Source organism: Perca fluviatilis, chromosome 14 (assembly GCF_010015445.1).
Source record: "Perca fluviatilis chromosome 14, GENO_Pfluv_1.0, whole genome shotgun sequence".
In the NCBI taxonomy this organism is placed as follows: Eukaryota; Metazoa; Chordata; class Actinopteri; order Perciformes; family Percidae; genus Perca; species Perca fluviatilis.
The window spans coordinates 19,334,504-19,356,831 of NC_053125.1; the positions used below are offsets into that span (position 1 = coordinate 19,334,504).

The window sequence follows — 22,328 nt, forward strand, 5'->3', positions numbered from 1 at the left end:
CAAGCTGTCCACCACTGTCCGGCAACAAAAAGCAGCACTATCTCTCGTTCGTCCTTTTATCTCCTGCCCACTACCTTCTCTTCATTCAAGGCTTTTTTTTCTATTTCTCCTCTGGCGATCCACAATTCTCCATCCCCTCCATCTGTCTCATCTGATAACTGTTTCCCTCCATCCCATCACCCTGCTCCCCCCAACCCGCTTTCTGCAGAGTGTGTAAATGGATTGTATTTTTATAGCAATTTTCTAGTCTTAGCGACTACTCAAAGCGCTTTTACAAAGTACAGGCACCATTCACCATCCTCACACATTCACACACATTCATACACTGTTGCTGAGGCTGCCATACAAGGTACCACCTGCTCATCAGATAAACAAACATTCATTTCACACACATTCACACAGCCATTGCGCAGCATCAGGAGCAATTCAAACCTACAACGCTGGTCCTTATTTTTTATTTTTTTAATCTTTCTCCGTTCAATCTCCATCTCTGCAGTCTGCCCTCTATGTGTTCTGTCCCCTTTACATCTATCTTCACTTTATGATGCTTTCCTGGTCCCTCCGCTAACAGTCTTTCGGTCGCTGTCTTTCTTTTAATAGCTTGAGCCTTTAAAAGGCATGAAATGAAGATAATAATTACCATTATTGTTTTTGATATGAAATATTATGATAATGTCCTTTTGGCTACAGGTCAAACCATTGCTTAGCAGTAACTGGGGCATCCCCACGGCCCATTGGTCTAACAGGCACACCATGTATTTACATCCAATGTTTCGATTCCAGTACGTCACACAGGCTGCCTCGGAAATAAAGATCACCGCGCTAATGTAAAAAAAAAACAGTATACTGCTCAGTATATATCTTGGTCAAAGATTTTTTAAAGAGACCCTTATCAAGATTATTTGTTTATGTTTTTCAGACTCAAATATCAATAGCAATGTCAGCCTCTAAAATCCAGTATCGGTTGGGCTTTACTTTTTTTGAAATAAAACAACCTTCATGAAGAAAGAGCAGAAGCAAATGTCATATATTCCATGGGCGGGGCAACTAAATTGATCAGGAGACGAGATGTGTCAGAATCGGTCTGATTCAACTCAGGAAATGAGAATGACTGATCGAGACCTAACCGCCTCCACTAACTAATTACCTGGGGGATACTCTTAAAAGTAATCCTCTGGTGCGGTTTTAAAAAAAGCACCACATCTAAAAATTACAGAAGTTCAGAAAGATTGTGACTTTGTGATTATATTTGTGACGTTTATTTTAAACGACATAAAACATAAAATGTGTAAAAGATGCCCGAGGCAGCCAAATATCAGCACAATCAGCTTACAAAATCATCAAGACTTCTGACCCCTGCGCAGCAGAGCATACTTTTGGCACACACACACACACACACACACACACACACACACACACACACACACACACACACACACACTTCTGCTCTCCCCTTCCTGTACCACGTCTACTTATGATGTGAGATCTCCCACGCAACGCATGCATGTGTGTGTGTTTGCATTGATGAATAAGTACATCATTCTGCCAGAACATATATGTGTGTGTGTGCGCGTGTGTGTAAATGTATGTGTCAGTCTCTGTGTGTGGGAGAAAGTCACAGAAACAGAGTGGGTGAGTGTACATTGGCATAAGTAGGTTACAGGTAATACGTAACATGGTTGTGGTGTGTGTGTGTGTGTGTGTCACATGGACAATATGTATTGTAATATATGCACCACTGAGCGTGCAGTTACTGGCTTTCCCATACAGCTATAAGGCAGTTAGTGTATGTGTCGATTAGTGTGTGCTTTCCTGCGCCATGACTCATATTTAATCTGAAAGCAGAGCAGAAGTGATTCCTCCATAAAAGCAACAGAATGCGTGCATGCGTGCGTGCGTGCGTGCGTGCGTGCGTGCGGACCTATTGCTCATTACAGTGCTCATCAAGACCAAGTCCTGGCATGTCTCTCCATTGTGTGCTTTTTCCCACAGCAGGGGAGCTATTTGAGCGTGTGACTGCATGTAGGTGGGTGGGCACTTCATTTTTTTGATGTTGTTATACTAAGTTATCTAGTATGCGTATCGGTAGGTGGGTGGCAGCTGCCTCGTTTTGGGAGGCATGAGAGTTAACTGTGCAGTGTGAGTGAGTTTGAGATGTTAGCGATTAATCAAATCCCCAGAGGAAACCAAAGATTTTGAAAGATGGGGGGGAGGGGGGGGGGGGTTCTAGAGGAGAGAAGTAAACAACATCGACCAAAACATTTTTTTGTACAGTTCAGTAGTTCAGGATCTCCGTGCTTAACATGAAATGACAGAAAAAAAGAAAGAAAGTGAAAACTCAGACCAGATTCTCTGAATTTAATGAAATGAAAAAGCAAGATGGAGACATAAAAAAGCAATACGTGGCAAACACAAGTGAGAGAAAGTGAAGGCGATGAGTCATAGCGTAGAAGAGGTGTGTTGTTGAAGAGGCAAGTCACTCATGGAGCTGATTAAATATATGAATGCACGTGTGTGTTTCTCCCCGGGGAGCTAGTGTTGCCATCTGCACAATAACGTGTAGCTCTGCTCAGCATCTGTACTGGAAGAAGTTAATTAATTAAAAAACAAGGCTCTCTGATCACATACAATCTCCGCTACAACCACACACACACACACACACACACACACACACACACACACACACACACACACACACACACACACTTTACAGCAATACACTTATCGGCCTGTTATGTAACCCTTTAAACAAATGGCTTGCAGAAATGCATAAGCAGAAAGTGTTTTCTCAGTGGCAGGTGACAAATAGCTAGCCTGGTCCTACCAGACTCTGGTACATTTCATTTGTACAGAGAGTCTGGCCTCTCTCCATTGACAAGTGTTAACTTCCTTGAAGGCAGGTACTCTGTTGAAGTTTAAAACTACTATTGGATCTGCCCTGAGCCACTCTGGATCTGCCATAACCAATCGCTAACGTTTGGTCCTGACGTCGGCTTAGCATCGCTAGCGTTAGCCTTAGCCAACTCCTTCACCACTAACGGAACAAGCTTGAAAATAGGGCTGAACGATTTTTGAAAATAATCTAATTGCGATTTATTTAAAAAATATTGCGATTGCGATTCGTAATGCGATTATTTTTTAAGCTCTTTGTCTTCTGTATTAGTCAACAAAAACTAGCAATAAATCATTGTCACAAGATTAGATAGATTAAACAAGCTGTTCTTTCCTGGAGGCCAGGCCTGTATGTGATGGTGAAATTAGGTGATGCGTGAATTTATATGAATGACCTCTTTTATTTAACTACTTCAATCCCAGTAGTATATTGAGCACTGACCAAGCCTGGTGGAAACATTCATATGAAAGTCAGAAATAAATCACACTAAAGTGCAGATTGCAGAAATATAAAAACAAATGTGGCTTTACAACACTTAGTAGTATTTAGATTATTTAATTATTATTTACATAGACATATGTAAACATGTGGATTGCATTTTGTAAACACTGTCTTTGAACTTTACTAGACAGTTAAATAAGTAAAATATATACATCGGTGTATTTTCTTTAACAGCGCACAGAGAGGAGCTGCCTCCAGCCCCTCCCTCCCTCATGAAGTTGCGTGCCGTGTGCATGACAGCGTCAACGACGCTGCACTAGCTCAGAGAGGCTATCGTTACGTTAGTAGTAGCATGCTGGTGTTGCCGTGGGATTAGCTAACTGTACTAATAAAACCGTTGAAACACCGTGGCCACGCTGCTGTGACAGCTCCCCGAATGTCATTTATCAGAGTCTGGTTGCCTTCAGTTCTGCGTGCCTGTATTCATTAACTGCATGTGTGGACTGGAGCCCGAATAAAACCCTTACAAGTTTTAAACTACAACTCAGAGTTGTTTGAATGACAGAAATCTGCTCAAGGTACGGCGTACCGTTAGCGTGCTAAGTTGATGCTTTCTCTGCGGACTACGGAGTGACACATTTTGCCTTTAACAAATATTTGCATTTTGGATATTACATTAGTCCATATTGCGATTTCGACGAAATTGCGATTAATTGGGCAGCCCTAGCAAAGACTGTTCTTGCTCGGGCTTTAACTTCTGGATATTCTGCAGCGTTGCCACAACGGACCGAATCGCTTCGCTCGCATTTTTCTCCACAGCCATTACGGAACTCACCGAAAGTTACCGAACCTCAACGTCATTGTTCTCAGCCACTCCCTCTGTTCGCTGATTGGACCGGTAAAGATTTGACCGGAGAAAACCCAAGAATATACCGCAAACCCAGACGGAGTACTGAAGGAAAATGAAAATTGAACGGAAGTACGTAGGAGGGCGGAGCCAGGCTAACAAATAGCAGCCTGTGGCCTGAAATCAATCAGTCAAACCGAGAGAATATTTTGAACCAGAAAGACACAGATTGTATGGTGCATTCAAGAGCGCAAACAAACCTACAACAATGATAAATAGTACAAAACGTATAATGTGACTTCAAATTTCCATCGTTTTAAGTGCATCATGCCAGTAATTATAACATAATACATTAAGGATGTGTCGACTGACACAAAACTGGAAACTAAACTTCCACTTCTAATGTGTTGTCCTCTTTACAGTGGTTGCACAGCACAACAATAGGTGAAAGTTCAAATCTAGCAAAAGCAGGAACTTCCAAACAGCCTCCACTGTGGGTGTATTTACAGCCAAAAACACAGTGCTTTCCACTTTAAAAAGAAGAAAGAACAAACGGACAACTTGACTATAGTGAAGATATTGACTTGATAGGGAGTTTCAGGAGCTCTTGGGACGGAAACTACCAGTATTTACAGTTTTAAAAGGTCACAGGTTTACAGAAGAATTCTTTAGAAATATGATCTCTTAACCCTCCACCCCCTAGTCACTACACTTTGCATTAACCCCCATCCTGGAATATACAGCTGCCCATTGCACTTGGTCTGACTCGACAATATGTTTGAAGGCACTAAGTTTAAAAACAAAAGCACAATCAGTGTGCAAAACACATATTTTTTTATTCATGCCTTGGCACGGTAAAGGACAGATTAAATTGAAGAGTATTCCAGCCAAAACGCTGCTTAAAATGCATTTGTATTTTGCATTTACTGAAGCTTGAAGAAATTGCAATGTGACACAGCGGGACTGAAATAGAGCCCATGACAGAACTATGTTGGTACCACATTATTGTAAGCGGACCGTGAACAAGCTCAGAAGAGCCCTAATGGCACCTTGGATGTTGACTGCCCTAGAAAAAACCACGGCAGAGGTGAGACTGCACTTGGTGGCATGATCCATCACAGCTGCCTGTGAGGAGGAGGATGCGACTGTGAGGCAGAGCTGTAATGGTGGCACTGAGGGGAAGAAGGCCAGCGGGGGGGACAGTACATCAGAGGGCTGAGTTATGGACAAGACTCGGGCAGTACCCAAGAAGACAAACGAGATTTAGCTGCACGCTGGCATCAGCAGAGAACAAGGACCCTGTCGGGAGACAGGGATATAAGAGAGACAGATGGAAAGGTGGAAAAACACAAGCAAAACAGAAGCAAGAAGAGATGAGGAGACAAGAGGAAAAAAAAAGTAGAGTAAGTTGTCTAATTCCTCCATTAGCTCACATCTCGTATCTCCTCCTTGCGCCCCAGATGCTCCCTTCCCATTCCCCAAATCACCCTGGCTTTGATGACGTCCTTTTCTCTGATAAAGCCTCAGCCTCTCTCTCCCCCTTTCTCACCTTCATCCACTCGAGCCCATTTTCTCTTCTTCACAGCCTAATCCCTTTTTTCCATGCTCTCATCTCACCCTCGGCTACACGCTCCCTCCCTCTTGACTTCTCACAATGGGGCCCTCCTCTCCTCGTTCTCATCGACCTGTTCTCGGCACCCTCTGCCTCTCTTGTTTCGTGATTCATGCATGGCGTACAAGGTTTCGGTCTGCTCTACCTTAGCTCGACATTCAGACCGAATGGACATTTTGTTGTCATTTCGTAGACTAACCAATCAATAAATGAATCCAAATATATACAGATTAATCAACAATGACATATTAGTCCTGCAAAATCCAAGCAAAAGATTGTAACTAAGTCATGTGAGCAACACCAGACCTTTTCTGACAAAACCTGAGACGTTGGCGACAGTTTAGAGGTCTGGAACCAGGTTAACGTCACCTTTCACTTTTTCTCTGCTATGGTGCCTGAATCCTCTCTCCTCTTTTCCTATTCCTTTCCTCCTCTAGTCTTTCTTAGCTGTGCCTCTGTACAGTCACCCTGCTGACATGAGACGACACTTAGCCTGAAGCAAGCACACCCTGCCAGCACACACACACACACACACACACACAACACACACACACACACACACACACACACACACACACACACAGTAAAGCCTTTACTTGATGCAAGTCTCTAGGTAAAGCTGATTTGCACTCTATGAAGCACACAGTGATATTGCCAAGCAGAAATACAGAGAGGACACACTAAAAAACACACACAAGCACCATTTAAGTGCAAGGTCACCCCGGACGAGTGTTACCAAACATATTCTGAAAATGACACTGCTGAAGGCGGCATTCAATGTGGCATCATGAACAGACAATAACACACATATTCAACCACTATTCGATGTAATGCACACACACACACACACACACACACACACACACACACACACACACACACACACACACACACACACACACACACACACACACACACACACACACACACACACACACACACACACACACACACACACACACACACACACACACACACACACACAACTGGAGAAGCAAGGTGAGGCAAGAAGCAGTTTAGACGATGAAATACAATTCAGGAGAACCATTTTGAGTGATAGATCCAAGAGTTCTAAGGATCAGATGTCAAAATACTGCACATAACAATAGTTTTCAGTGTTATGAGAAAGGATTGTATAACTCTGGTACGTTATTGCGGTGACCAGGGCCTGAAATTAACAATTCCTTTTTGCCCTTGGCCGGTGAAACTGTCAATCTAGCTGCCACGGACCGTTTGTTGCATGTCACACCCATGTCTCTCTTCCCCATTTTAACACTGTCAAATAAACAAAATGCAAAAACAAAATGCAAAAAAATACTTTAAAAAACAGCTAACTGACCATATAATGTGACAGTATGAATACATTTTAGTCCCCACAATGCATGCAACACACACACACACACACACACACACACACACACACACACACACACACACACACCTAAGTGTCTTGTGTGCTAAAAAAAAAGTGAGCTATTGTTCTTTTTTTTCATGCTTTCCATCGTCTTTCCATCCCTTTTCATTCTGTGCCAACCTCTCTCCCTCTGTCTCCCTCTCTTCATCTCTTTCCGTCTTGCTCTACTTCCCGCAGCCGCAGGCAAGGACACACTGAGGCCTGTAACTTCCGAAGGAGGGCACATTTATACTTAAACACACACATTACGCAAACTCAACAGTGCCAAAGCCTATCACATATGTAATATCTAACAAAAAAGCAAGTGTGTAACAAATTGAGGTTTGCGCGTGTTGCAGCGTTCGTCGGCTGAATAAAAACAAAACACCCTGAGCACAAGTTACTGTTTTCTAATCATTTTCTTTGCTGATTTGCACTTTGCTATCCAGAGCACAGGGCTATTGTCTGGCCTCTCCCCCTCGTTTAGGCCTGCAAGACTGAGCATGTGACCTGCAGAGGTGTGTGTGTGTGTGTGTGTGTGTGTGTGTGTGTGTGTGTGTGTGTGTGTGTAAGCAAGAGAGACAAAAAGAGATAGTGTTGCTGGTGCTGAAAGAAAGTAGAAAATGCCTATTCTGCGTGCACTGCATTTATCTGCATTTTATTTAGTTTACAATGAAAATAAAGATCTCCCACATACAGAAGGAATCTTCTTTTAGTTGTCTCACACACACACACACACACACACACACACACACACACACACACACACACACACACACACACACACACACACACACACACACACACACACACACACAATATATAATTGACCTTTCATTAAAGAGATTACAGATTAATAAGCAGAGCACCCGCCTAATCCAGTTTAGCGTGAGCGCAGGAAGACAATTGAATCGGAGCTTGCTGCACAACTGTGGAACAGGAAACCTCTATTTAAATGGGCAATCGTATTAACTTCCTGGTTATCAACCAATCGGAGCCGCTCCTGCCTTGATACAGCCATCATAACAGGCTAAGAGTATCAGAGTGACAGCGCTAGTCGAGCAGTATAACTGCTGAGTCCAAAGTAATACTGAGGATATAGGTCTCTTTATTTAGTCGGACCTTTGTGTCAGAACTGGTTAACATCTATTACCTGAGCTCAGGATAGTTTGGCATTTTGGGACATTTTGCTTATTTGCTTTGTTGCCAAGAGTTAGAGGAGGCCATCAATACCACTCTCATGTCTTTACACTAAACATGAAGCTAAAGCCAAGAAACAGTTAGCTTAGCATAAAGACTGGAAACAGCTAGCCTGGCTCTGTCAAAAAGGTTAAATAATTTCTTAATATAGCAATGGGTGTCTTTTTCGAATGTGGTTTCTATTAGTACTGCGATGGTTTGAGGCATTAGTGCTTATTAATATTAGTACTATATGTAATAATTTATAATTATGTATTAAAAGGTTTCTGCTTCGGTCAGTCTTTGAACACGTCTGTGTGATCGATGAAACACCTTGAAAAAATACACATTGCCATCTGCGTAATCAGCCATATGAGGCTTTTTTTTGGGCATTTCCGCATTTAATGGATAGGACATTTAGATATGAAAGGGGAGACAGAGGGGGAAGACATGCAGGAAAATAGTCACATGTCAGACTCAAAACCCTGGACCTTCTGCGTTGAGGAACAAACCTCTATCAGCATGTGCGCCTGCTCCAACAACTGAGCTAACCCGGCCACGAGGCTTTTTCTTCTTAAAATAAAATATGACACACAAATGCCAAAAGTACTGATAGTAGAGCTTTAAAATTCTAAAATGTTGCTGCACAATTAATTGTCTCAGAAATAATTGCGATTAACAATATAATTGTGTCTTTCAGTCAGCTTTTTTCTTTTTTTTTTAATTAAATCATTTTTATTTATTACTTTTTTAAACAAATTAAAGTTTTGAATGAATTCCAGGATACATCTTTTGTTTCTATCACTGTTATGTGAACCTAGGGCTGGGCAATATATCAGTATTATATTGATATCGCAATATGAGACTAGATATCGTCTTAGAGTTTGGAAATCGTAATATCGTAAATGGCTTTTTCTGGTTTTAAAGGCTGCATTACAGTAAAGTTATGTCATTTTCTGTGCTACCAGACTGTTCTTTTTATTTTTTTACCTTTACCCACTTAGTCACTATATCTACATTACTGAAGATTATTTATCTTAAATCTCATTGTGAAGATATTTTGTTGAAGCACCAATTGTCAACCCTATAATATCGACATTGAGGTATTAGGACAAGAATATTGCAATATCTGATTTTCTCCATATCGCCCAGCCCTATGTGAACCAGATAATGTAATAACACACATACACAGCCTATGAAATAAACAACGCCTCTTTATTATCATAAAATACAGTTTCTAACTGTATCCCCCTTGCCGTTTTTGTTGCTATGAACGTGTATAGGGTCAAGTGTCAACAACTAACCAATTGAAATAATAATAAAAATATATAGTTTAACCAATTATCACTTATATAATTACAATTTGGCATATCTTAACAAAATCAACAATTCCCAGTCATACGCTTAAAGACTTAGCTAATGTTAGCAATTAATTGTGATTAAACAAAGTAACCGCGATTATGTAATTTAAAAAAAACTACACAATTATGTAATAAATGTTACAGGCCTAACAGTCAATTCCGTCATATACATAACTAGAGCACTACAACAACATCCACGTAACAAGCCCAAGAACTGAAGAAATGTCAATAAATCGTTGCTCGTAGTCCTGACAGGCATTGTGTCAAGGTCAATCTGCGTTAAGTGCATTACAAGCTTGTGTTATCATCTAGGAGAAACAGTGTGTAACCTGAGCTGCAGGGGATTAGACGTGTGCACACATTATTTGCATGTGTTATGAGGTTTACAGTAGCAGCGCAGAGGCCCAAATGTAGGTACTGTTGAGTTGTTTACATCCCAATGCGGTTAAATGTGTTTTTTGTGAGGCCACGTGTATCTTTGTGTGTATCTTTGTGTGTCTTTGCGTCCGTGTGCAATATCCAAAATTTAACAGTGTGATTGTGCTGTTAGCAAGAGAAATGTTCGAGACAGCTTCCTCCCTAGATGCTTTAGAGATGTGCAAAATATAAACACACTCAGGCATGCACCGAATGAGAAACCTTTATTTTCATCTACGCATCCAGTTTATGTTTCAACAGGCTGAAAATGAGATTATGTACATAACGCATAACATTATCCAGATAGAATTTTTGTCCGATTACGTAGCGGTTGTCAGCAGGACTTGTGTTTCCCCTCACAGCATATCCTTTTATGTAACTGGATGCCACTCCTTGTTTCTAACACATCAGATGAAAGCGAAGCATATGTCAGTGACGCTGTCCGTGAATAGGTGTCACAACACCTTGGAAATGGAAATCTGTGCACGTGCATGTGCTTGCTGTCACATGGGGGTCTACGATCACTCTAAGGAGACATGAGCAGAGCAAAACACAAACCTTGTAACACCGCAACAAAGGACTCATCAGACCACGGCAGTGTTCTAGCCTAAATCAACCACAACATCTACGTACACTGCAGCAGCAGCAGCAGCAGCAGCAGCAGCAGCAGCAGCAGCAGGACAACTCAGCTCCACTAGCTTCGCCTCTCCTCTTTGTGTTAGAGAAATGCAAACCAGCCACTAGCCACGTGATTTCTGTTTGTCTACTCTAGAGCTGCAAAGATTAAATCGATTAATCGATTAGTTGTCAACTCTTAAATGAATCGCCAACTATTTTGATAATCGATTAGTCGGTTTGAGTAATTTTTTAAGACAAAAGTAAAAATTCTTTGATTCCAGCTTCTTAAATGTGAATGTTGTTCTAGTTTCGTCTCTCCTCTGTGACAGTAAACTTGAATATCTTTGAGTTGTGGACAAAACAAGACATTTGAGGATGTCATCTTGGGCTTTTGGAAAACTTTCTGACATTTTATAGACCAAACAACTAATCGAGAAAATAATCAACAGATTAATCGACTATGAAATAATTAGAGATGGCCAGATACCATTTTTTGCTTCCCGATACGGAGTCCGATATGATACCAGTGTGTCATATATTTTATTATGTTTTAACAATTGTATACAACCTGCATGGATGTGATATTATTTCTATCTTTGTTGTCTGTCTGGCTCAGGTTAAACTCTTTGTGAAACATGAACAAATACAAACAATGAATGCCACAGAACTTTCTTTTATTATCCAGTTTGACAGTCCGTTATAACGGAAAAAGAACCTACCGGTAAATAAACTACTTTAAAATAGATTTTCTATAGGGCTTTATTACGTGGTATCGGATCGGTGCATAAACTCCAGTACTTCCCGATACCGATATCAGCGTTTTAGGCAGTATCGGAGCCGACACTGATCCTGGTATCGGAACATCTAGACGTCTAGAAATAAGCGTTAGTTGCAGCCCTAGTCTACACTCTTTGTCACATATAGCGACTCATCACTGGGAGGCTCCTTTCTCTTCAAAAATCCAAACTGGCTTCCAAAATGCAGACACTGGGTGTCAAATTAATAGTAATGGCCTGAATATGAGAGGATGGGGTTTTTTTTCTCACCGGAAATTACTGAAAAATTTAAAGTGGGCTTTCTGATAACAGCGCTAGAGAATTGTGTAATTAGAACATCTCATTTTCAGAGTTGTTGCATTCTAGGTTGTTTTTTTTAGCCTTAAATGTTGCCAGGCTTGCAGGTTTCTTCCATTTTAGCATGTCTGTTAGAGTAAGTCAGCATTTCATGTTTCACTTTAACAGGGAAAAGACTTCAAGGACTAACAGTATCTTGCATGATTTCCGCAAAAGGACTACTATCCTGAAAGTGCATGATATCTTCAAAAGATATTTTGGGATAGTTTCCCCCATTTGTTTGAGCAGCAACCAAAGCAATCAGATCAGAGCGGTATTTTAATCAGCGCTCAACCAATATGGGCTTTAAAGTCGGATACTGATACTTTTCTTTTGACTTATTTTCAAGCCTCCAAACTGACACCGTTATCCTGCGAAATGTCTCCTTAGGAAGAGCATTTATGCCACTATTTGGGCATCACAGCACTGAAAGGCAGTGAAAATTCTTTTGAGTGGGTTAGCAGCTTTTTAACGCTGGGTGAGAAGTTTCACTGCAGGGTTTTAACAGGCTGCCAGCCTTCAAGCTGCTGAGAACACAAATACACACTTTTTGCTGCGAGGATTTTACTGGTTTCCTATGAATAACACAAATAAAAACTACATTCCTTTATCTTTCCAAAACTATTGGATAACGGATCATTAAAAGGCAATAATGGCCATGTATGTCATTATCTCCCATCTCTCCCTGAGGCTTGAGGTTGGACGGCTTTTTATCAGAAATAGTAAATCATCATGGAAAGTCAGGGTGAAGGGGGTTTGCACTTCATTTCCCTTCATCTTCAACAGGCGAGCTGAGCCATAGAGGAAACTTCAGACCTCTCGGCCGATCAGCTGTGCGGAAGAACGAGCAGCGCCAAGGCAAGTGGCAAAGCCAAAGCTTGCTAATGAACATTACTACCCCGTCTGCCTGCGCGTTTGTGTGTGTGTGTGTGTGTGTGTGTGTGTGTGTGTGTGTGTGTGTGTGTGTGTGTGTGTGTGTGTGTGTGTGTGTGTGTGTGTGTGTGTGTGTGTGTGTGTGTGTGTGTGATAGCCTGTTGGTGCTATCTCAATTTCTTTCCATTCAGCACAGCAGCCGGGGTTTAGGGGGAAGGGTGGATAATGTAATGCTGACACTCGAGGAACGAGACGAGTGTCGTCCCACTATTGTGTTGCAGGGCATTTATAGCAAATGGTCCTAACAAATGCACAATGTATAATTCAGAACATCCTGAATTTCTGCACCGCGCATCTACATGCCAACAGTATTAATTACCAGGCCATCAGATGAGCATTTATTTTTAATGCCCTGCTGTTTTTCATTACAACTAAAAGTGGTTAAGGTTCCTGTTGCATTATTTTGTGTCCTTGATAGAAGAGACTGGCATGACTGATGTTGAGATGAAGATTACTATGAATTGCTTTGTCTTTGGGCAACCACAACTTGCAATATCCTCAAAGAGCAGTGAAGCATTCAACCCCAAAAAAAAAAAAAAGGCAACATGGCATCATGACTTTGCGTAAACATACACGCCACTTTCCTAAAGCCAAATGGCGTGTTATCTGTACGCATTTTGAGCTATCCACGTGTATGTCTACGCTGTATACAGCGGATGTAAACATACACGCCACTTGACATGTTATCGCGAGAACGTGCCATGCTATCGCGAGAACGTCACGCGTGTATAAAAAAAAAAAAAAAAAGAACATTGGGAAAGGCTTTACTAACACAAAAAAATGACAAAAACACGACAGTGACCAACGTCACACACTTAGGAAATCAATAAACGGTTGGGTTTAGGAAAGAAACATTGGGGGAGGCTTAAAAAGAAGAAGAAGAAAAAAAAACGGTTGATAAACGCCACACACGGGACGCGATCCCAGCTCTCCTGGGTGAAAGTCCTGTGTTTTACCCATCCATCCGCCTTCCGTCCTTTCATACTACTCGCTACGGCGATTATTCACACGTAATGTAGGTCAATGGAGGCCAAACAGCGTTGATAAACACGCTAAAAAGCGATTATGCGTCTTGATAACACGCCAAAATGGTATAAGAATTGCCGTGTCATACATAAGCCATCAGTCTGAAAAAGGAAAGTTCTCTTTTCAGGTTTTTTTTTTTAACTACAAGAGGAAATCCAGTGGCCAGAATTTCACAAGTGCTAAGATTAGAGACTTTTCAAAAACATGTTCTTCTCATCATATTATTTGCCCTTTGAAATGCTCACTGATCTAGGAGATTACACATGTTCTAATGCTGAAGTCTCAGTGAGCCGCTCTGGGTAAAAGTATACAAAATAGAAATTCTTAAAAGAAAGACACTGGGAGAGAGAGCTTGTTCGGTTTCTTGCTGAGAGTTTAGATTAGAAGAGCAATCCCACTCTCATGACTCATTTTTCTTTGCCTCAGTGTAAAGCTAAAGGCAGCAGGCGACTGGCTTAGCTTAGCAGAACGACCGGAAGCAGGGGGAAACGGCTAGCCTGGCTTTGTTAAAGTTAAAAAACCTACACACCTCGAAACTAAGAAAAAGTAATTATCACGTTACGTCTTTTTTTTGTTTAATTCGTACACAAACAAGCATCCAGGGTTTTAGCGGGAGTTACTTGTTGATTTTTGAAGTCAGGAGAGGGGACAGAGACAGGCTGTTTCTTGCCCAACACTGGTCACAAGTAGACCGATGGCGCTCATCCCACCGCTAGTAGCAGCTCTACTCTACTCGACAGCGGTGCCCCGTCCTCCATTTTCCATTGCAGATTTAGAACCGCCTCATGCCTGAGGCAAGCGTGGCTGGTCGTCCTAGTGACGCCGCAGAAAACTGCCGTGACCTAACCCGACACACACACAACGTCAAAGGTGTGTTGTTTTTGACTCTCGGCATGTGGCTGTTGCCACAGCCAGAAGAAACATTTTGTTTCAAAAGAAGTTGGAGGCAGCAAAAAAAAAAAAGAACACCGCTGGCTAAACTATTTAAAAATGGCGGGTTTGTTCACAGGACACCCCAGTCTGTCGCTAGCAATGATGACGCAGTGATTCGTGATGATTCTCTCCGACCAATCAGTAGTCTGCAGATTGTCACGTCACCTTTTGGTATCGCCTCAGCTTGCTTGGAACCTTGACGGAGGGGATACTAAAAAAAAGTACCTGATAGCCGGTACCAGGGACTTTTTTTTTTGTAATTAAAAACCAAAAAAAAGGCGAGTAGAGGTGAGGCGAGTCGACCAGGTACCACGTAATGGAAAAACGCCATAAGCTTCATTTAAGGAGGTACAAGCCAAAAAAGCTTAAACCTATCCTCTTCTTCAGTCTTCTCTATGGTCCAAATCTGACCCAATTTCCGCACTCCTTCCTATAGCTTTATGGCTGCTCTGGGAAAGAGACTCCCCCCACTCACTCGTGACCCAGCATCCATCTATGGAGCTGAGTCATGGGACTTTCTCCCTTTAGCTCTGTAAGGAGCCCTTCGTTAATAATGCAAGGCGAGGAGCTCTGCGACAGGGTCCATTCCTGGAATACCTGACGCAGAGTAGCAGCACAGGGAGGCCTTAACTAAACTCGGCTGGAAGTTGGAATCCAAACCATTTGTGGTGTGAACACTGGCAGGCACCGTCCACATTCCACCTGACAGTAAATGCACCTGAGAACTGCTACTGTGTATTCACTACAGCCTCTACGTATATGAGTGAGGCGAGGCTTTAACCCTGGTAGAGGAGCTACTGTACTCATCAGTAGGATTACTTGCCCCCCACCCCAGGGTGAGAAAGAAGAACCAATGAACCGAGGAGAGTGCCTAGATAGTGTATGTGTGTGTGTGTGTGTTGATGACACTGCAGAGAGAGGAATCACCTACTACACTGCACTGAAAGAGCTGGTTTAGAGCTAGTGAAATGGTGTATTCCTCCCTAGTAAACAATAGAATAGAAGGTCAGGAAGGCTGAACACAGAGATGACCTCAGAGGCACGGACGCCGTGCTGATGGATATGAGGAAGGGTGGGGCAGATTTCAGATAGCTGTGTTTCTGTCCCTCATAACAAATATTTCCCAGTATCATTGTTGCCAAAATGGATATGTACATGCATAGTGACATCATCTCTCTCTTGAATATTTCCTGTCACCCACTGAATATGACCCAAAAAAAGCCACACAACAAACAGTCCATGGCGGATGATATGTTTAATACTTTTCCAGGTTTCGCTACACATTACGAGTAAGCAGCTGAGTGCATGTTTGTGCGTGCCAGGGCAAATTCTATCCACAGCGCTGCATAAACAGCATACCAAGTGGCATTTTGGGTAGACAGGAAGAGGTTAGAGCAACAACACCTCTGCTAGAGGGGGGGAAGTTCTAGGTCCTTCTTGCAGCAACAGAGATTGAGCAACAAATAGCAAACGGGCTACATTTAGCTGATGGCAAAACATCATCAGGACTACATTTCAGTCTATAGTAGACGCAGGTTCTTCAAGATCTGGAAGACTGGGCCACAGATTAGTTGTCTGCACCGTCTCTGAAGACTTTCTTCCTGCTTGCGTCTGTGAGAACTCCTATTTAAATGTACATGACAGAGCCATCTCCCACTCTCATCCTCTGTTTCTCTCCACCCCCCTTTTCTTCTGGCTCTGTTCGTCTGTTGCTGCAACTGCAGTGAAAAAGAGCCCAAGAATGTTCACAATCACATTTCTAGGTAAGCACAATGGCAAAATATTGTAAATCGTCTGTGGATATTAGCACACAAACACAAATAATGTAATAATCCGCAAAGGAAAGGTCAGGAGGAAAGATATTTAAAATGTAGGCTAACAATGGATGTTTTATTCATGTTAGCTGTTCCAAAATTTAGATCCAGGACTGTATCATTTATTCACAAGCGCATGGTGCACACACATTGCCAAAATGTTGAGGCAAAACATACCCTTGAGGCTTTGCCTCTAACCCAGTAAAGCCCCAAAGCATTTTAGAAAGCAGCATTAAGACATCAGCATGTGAGCTTTGTATGATCGGTTAACCAGTATGCTTTATTCCCACTAAATGCTTTCAGTAACCTAAACATCTGGAACAAGGCAGTTCAGTCTTCTGACTAGGATAAAATAACACAATTTCAGGGCAAACGTGCAGAAGTTGCAGATTTAAAAGCTACGTTTTAACAGGTGAACACTGCAATAAGAACGTGCAGGTAAATGTTTTGGTCGACATCACAGATATAAAAAAATTAAATCAATTCTGCTCACATAAAGATCTTGAGATGTTCCTTTACTACATGACAATGTCAAGTTTGATTTGCTGTAAAAATCCGTCATCGCTCTCACGCTGTATGCTGAGCGGCGCTTGTGAATACCATGGGCGGCACTTCAGTGACAGCGGTTAACCCTTGACCTTGAATCTAACTCATGACCACGGTTATTACCTCAACATCATAAACACAAGGGGACGGATTTCAGCTGGAGCACATATGGACATCACATCCAATATGTGTCTTTTCATGCAAATGAAACCAGCACAGGTTGCACAAGCGAGTGCATCTGCTCGTCAGCAGCCTGACATACAGAACACGCCGGCCAGCTGAATCCCTTCAGTCAAACAAAAGAAGCCTACTTGAATGTCTAGGTTAAGCTCTATGCTAAGATGGATAAGGTGTCTCGCCGACTGTGACCTTGCTGCATCGTCCACATGAACATACACAACAACTTTCATAGCCTGTAATGATTAACATGTCAAGTAAAAAAGGCAAAAGATTTGATCAATAATTATTAATTTCTGCATCTGTAATGCATTCCTATTCTTTCACAAACCCATATATCAAAGTGCCTGATGTTACAGCAGTATATGGAAACAAAATAGCCTTCTATAGTTGCAGTGACAGGCTGCAACCCAATGCTTCATCAATCTTGGTGTCTGCATTGATCCGGTGGGCAACAGCTGAGGCTATCGGCTGGGGAAGGGCTGCAGCTGCCCCAACACAAACACTCTTTATTAGTGGGGATGATAACCAGGAGGCATGCCTGTGTGTGGCATGTGTAACATTAGGGTTGTAAAAGCTACTGGCTAATGGCTATTTGGGTGAACTGATTGATAAACTGAGTCTCCAAGGGTCCTAAAGGGGCTAACAATTATCCAATCAGAGAAAAAAGGCATGCAAATATCTCAATTAGAGCAAAGAAGGGGTTATGATTACTTTTCTTCTGATCTTCCTATATTAACAGCAACAACCCTATCACATGAGGGGATACTACTTTCAAATAGGCACCTACTGTTTGTCTATTTGAAATCCCCCAGTGTAAACACACATACTGGATCATTTCCCATTCACAACCAGTTCCACAAAAATCACATGTCATGCTTGGCTTTTTCGCCCGTGGCCCCCCTTTCACATACCTGGGCACACAGCTGGGTGAGGAGCGGTCCACCTCCCAGGTAGCGTACAGGTTCATGTGGACCGGCCGGTTGGAGGTGATGCAGACCGGCTTGGAGGGCTGCATGTGCGGCGAAGGGACGCCCCCAGTCCGCGGGAGCCCTCCTCGCTCCGACATCCTGGAGGCTGAAAACGGGCTTTCAGTCGGAGCTGCGAGGAGGAAAACCCGTAGTAGCCTGGCTTCTCTGTGTGTGTGTTGTCCTTTTTTCTGTGGTCCTCCTCCTTCCTTAGCCTTATTTTTTTTCAGAGGCTCCTGCAGTGCAAATGCGCGAAACGCTCCCGTGTAACGTACAGTGTGAACGTAAAGTTGATAACGTTTTGTGCTATTCGCCGCCTGATAGTGAAACCATTGCAGTCGTCAGGGGGGGGTTTAAACCCGTAGTCAGGCGGCAAATCCCCGCGTACGTCTGTGTGTCTTCTCCCTACCCCAACTTGGTTTTGGTTGGGGGGTGTTTATCGGCGCAGGAAGCGGAAATTTCTCTCGCCGTAGTCGCACAATGAGCAGAGAGCAAAGAGCTACGCCTCTTCAGTTAGAGGACGTGAAGCACGAGAGAGAGAGAGAGAGAGAGAGAGAGAGGGGGCTGGCCAATAGTGTGCTGTGGTTACTGTGTTTGTTTTAATCCTGGGTTGTGTCATCTATTCTTGCATTTACTGTAGGCTACTTCATATGTTTGTTTTTTGCATACGATTCTATCCTTTTTTTTTGAGGTTGCACTGAGCTAGCTTATTCAAATGTAGGCTACCACATATTACTAGGGTTCAATGAACTGAATTGTTAATTTATTTTATTAAATCAGTTATTTTTTATTTAAATATATGTTAAGAAATGAATGTATTATGTTTTTCTATTACTTGTTTTCACTATTTATGTTTTGACTATTTTTAAAATCGTTTAATTGTATTTATTCTTCATTATTACTATTATTATAAGCATTCATAAAAAACAAACACCTTTTAAAAAGTACTATAAATAATATAATGTAAAAACAAATATTTTATTTTTTAAATCATTTAATATACAGTATTTGTATTATATGAGTATACATACAGTATATTATATTTATGTATTATTTAAATAGTATAGTTTTCATTATAATACACTATGCTGCACAGTAATGTATCATAGTATAGTGTATGGTGTACTGTATAGTAGCAGTAACGTTATATGGTGTATTCTTTTTTTCTTACACTCTGATTTATTATACTTACTGTGTAAACCTTGTTTGCAGTATATGCAAAGTAGAGTATATCCTTTGTACTAAATGTAACTATGGTCCTGCGAATAAAGAAAATTTGAATTTGAGAGAAAGCAAGCAAGCTGCCTTGTGAACTTTGACCCCATGAATTAGCCAGTTGATCCCCACCGTAAAAAAAAAAAAAGAGCTTAACATCTCACATTCGTACAGAATGTATTCTGAAATATATAAACAATCAAAAACTGACCAAACTGTGATTTCAGAATAATTTACTGCATTTATATTTTGGACATTGTGATATGTTCCTGTATATGCTGCTTTTTACATAATCTACAACTAGTATATATAGTAGTCAAAATATCTTTGACTAAACATGATTATATAAACGAGGCATAAGTCAGTATAATGTGTCAGCACTCAGTATTTTCAACTTACATGCAAAAAAGTAACAGAATTAATGTTCCTGCAGGTGCAACGTTCTGGCCAGCTAGAAGCCTCTATCAAGTAGATAATACCTACAGTACTTTATCAGTTTAACCATCATTGAAACCATATATAAAACCATAGGTAAACTCCAGTGCCAATATTGACCCATTATTCTGCTTTACCCTCACACCACCTGTGGAATTACACTTTGTATGAGTGAGTATTGTATGTGTATTACACAGCATTACTCTCATAGGGGAAAACAATTGGTATTCTGATGTTTCACTGAGGATCAGCGTGGGTACATTTGGCAATTTATTTTAGGTCCATATGGCACAATCACACACACACGCAAACACACACACGCACACACACACGCACACGCACACCTTTCAGCCGTTGTGAGCAGGCAAATAGACAAAGGTACTAAACCGGTTACAGTCTGAGAATTCAGCTCGCTATCATATCATATTATGAGCTTGTTGACGATTTCCCTTAAGTGTCATATGACAACCAGACACGCAGAGTGAAAACCCATCTTTTTGTGTCCAGGAAAGATTTTTCTTACATTTACAAGGCTGATTATGAAGTACAAATGTAGCAACACAAAACAGATGCAGTGTTTGCACCCTCAAGTGACAAAGGCAAGGCTATGATTACGATCTCTGAATCTGAATTTGAATCAGAAGGTGACCTAATCACTCCACCAACGTCACAGCATGGCTGGCTGCCATCCGATTGACGTTCGTTTCTCTATTGGCAGATAATCACAGCTGTGATTGCGGTTTACAAAATATGATATGCTTGAAATGTTTGTAGATGGTTTTACTAACTGGATCCAAATGAAAAGGTACCGCTATCTTATATACAGTATATATATAGATATCTTAGCTGAATAAATGATAATAAAATGACTGTTGATGAATTGTTTCTGGTTGGAGAGCATGTCAGCAACCACTTATACCTAATGATGTAACAGAAAGTCAACAGATAATTGTGTTGTGCTTTAACAGAATGTTCACTCTTCAACATTTGTCATGCATATTTAGTTACATCAAATCCATTAAGACATCAGTTACATACATTTTTCCTTCTAGCATTGCTGCATGAACTAACACTGTACTGCTTGATTTTTGGTGCAAAAAAATAGGCCACTACAAAAAAATGTTTTTGGTCCATTCTGTTAGTGTTTTCAAAGTACTTGAATAACAAGTTTAACTTTAAGCATTTAACAAGTACAATGTTGGTAGTACTATGAGACAACACTAAGTATTCAGGAGTTTGACAGCAGGGAAGCTACATCTAAGCACCCTCTGTCTGAAAAGCACTGTTTTGGTGCTTGTCTCTTTAAGTCATGAACAGACCAGAGAAGAGTTTGGCAAAACAAATGCTGATGACACTAACTAGCTCTTCCTCTTTGATTGAAGGTGTGATAATCAGTGAAATCTGATGGTTCACTGATGAGCTGGAATTAAAAGCATGCAGACTCTCCGTCCCTCGCTCTGAATAATCAGCTGAATGACTTAAACGCCCTCCCCTGCTCTTTTTAACATGCTTTTGCCACTACCAGTCTCTGCCATTGATAAATAGATTAGAATCAATCAGATTAAAACATAGTCCCGGGATAATCCTGGGTTACTTTTTACACAGTGCCCCAAATCTGCCAGGTCATCAAGTGACACTGCACGGGCTCCAAAGCCAATATCAAAATCAATAAAGTTTGTACTTTGTCTTATGAAACACAATTATACTATTCATTAATTTCATTACATTTATTTGCAATAGTATAGTAATAGATTATTTGACTCTATTTTATATGGCTCTACATTATTGGCAGTATGGTCACTGTTGTATTTTTAAGACAGTAAAAGCCTTTCTGTTGCTCCCTGTGTGTGTGTGTGTGTGTGTGTGTGTGTGTGTGTGTGTGTGTGTGTGTAGGCCTAAAAATGACATCACGCGGCCGCTGTAGCTATTCAGGTCGCCGTGCTCCAGACGTCCGGGGTCCTCTGCTGCCCTCCAGTGGTAGAAGCGTAGACTGCAGTTTGTTGCATTTTGTGGGAATGAATGAGTCATTACCATAGGTCATTACAAGACAAAGTCCCTCATGCATGTTGTGCTCGTGCTCCCCCGAAATCTTGGCTTGAGTGATAATGACATCAGCTTTACCGTAGAAACCGAGCTGCTTAACATGACTTAGCCCATGTAGCTCTTTATGAAAATTAAAAATGACTTGTTCTGACCTTACTACAATGTCGAGATTGCAATATTAAATAAATACATTGTATTAACAGATTATAATTAAAGTGTAGCATCACTACTTTTTACTTAAGTAAAATATCTAAATACTGTCGCTGGGTTGGCTCAGTGGATAGAGCAGGCGCACGTATACTGAGAGGTTTATGCCTCGATGCAGAGGTCCAGGGTTTGAATCCGACCTGTGACGATTTCCTGCA

General features: G+C 41.4%; 1 protein-coding gene across 2 annotated transcripts in view; it reads right to left on the reverse strand.

Moving 5' to 3' along the window:
* The window catches only part of LOC120572670 (phosphofurin acidic cluster sorting protein 1), a 70,374-nt gene extending 51,571 nt beyond the window's left edge, over positions 1-18,803 (reverse strand). For both annotated transcript variants that reach the window (XM_039822008.1, XM_039822006.1), the window contains exon 1: positions 18,217-18,803. In XM_039822008.1, the coding sequence (XP_039677942.1) occupies positions 18,217-18,371 (155 nt within the window). In that variant the 5' untranslated portion in view covers positions 18,372-18,803. The remainder of the gene's footprint in view (positions 1-18,216) is intronic.
* Between the last annotated feature and the right edge of the window lie 3,525 nt (positions 18,804-22,328).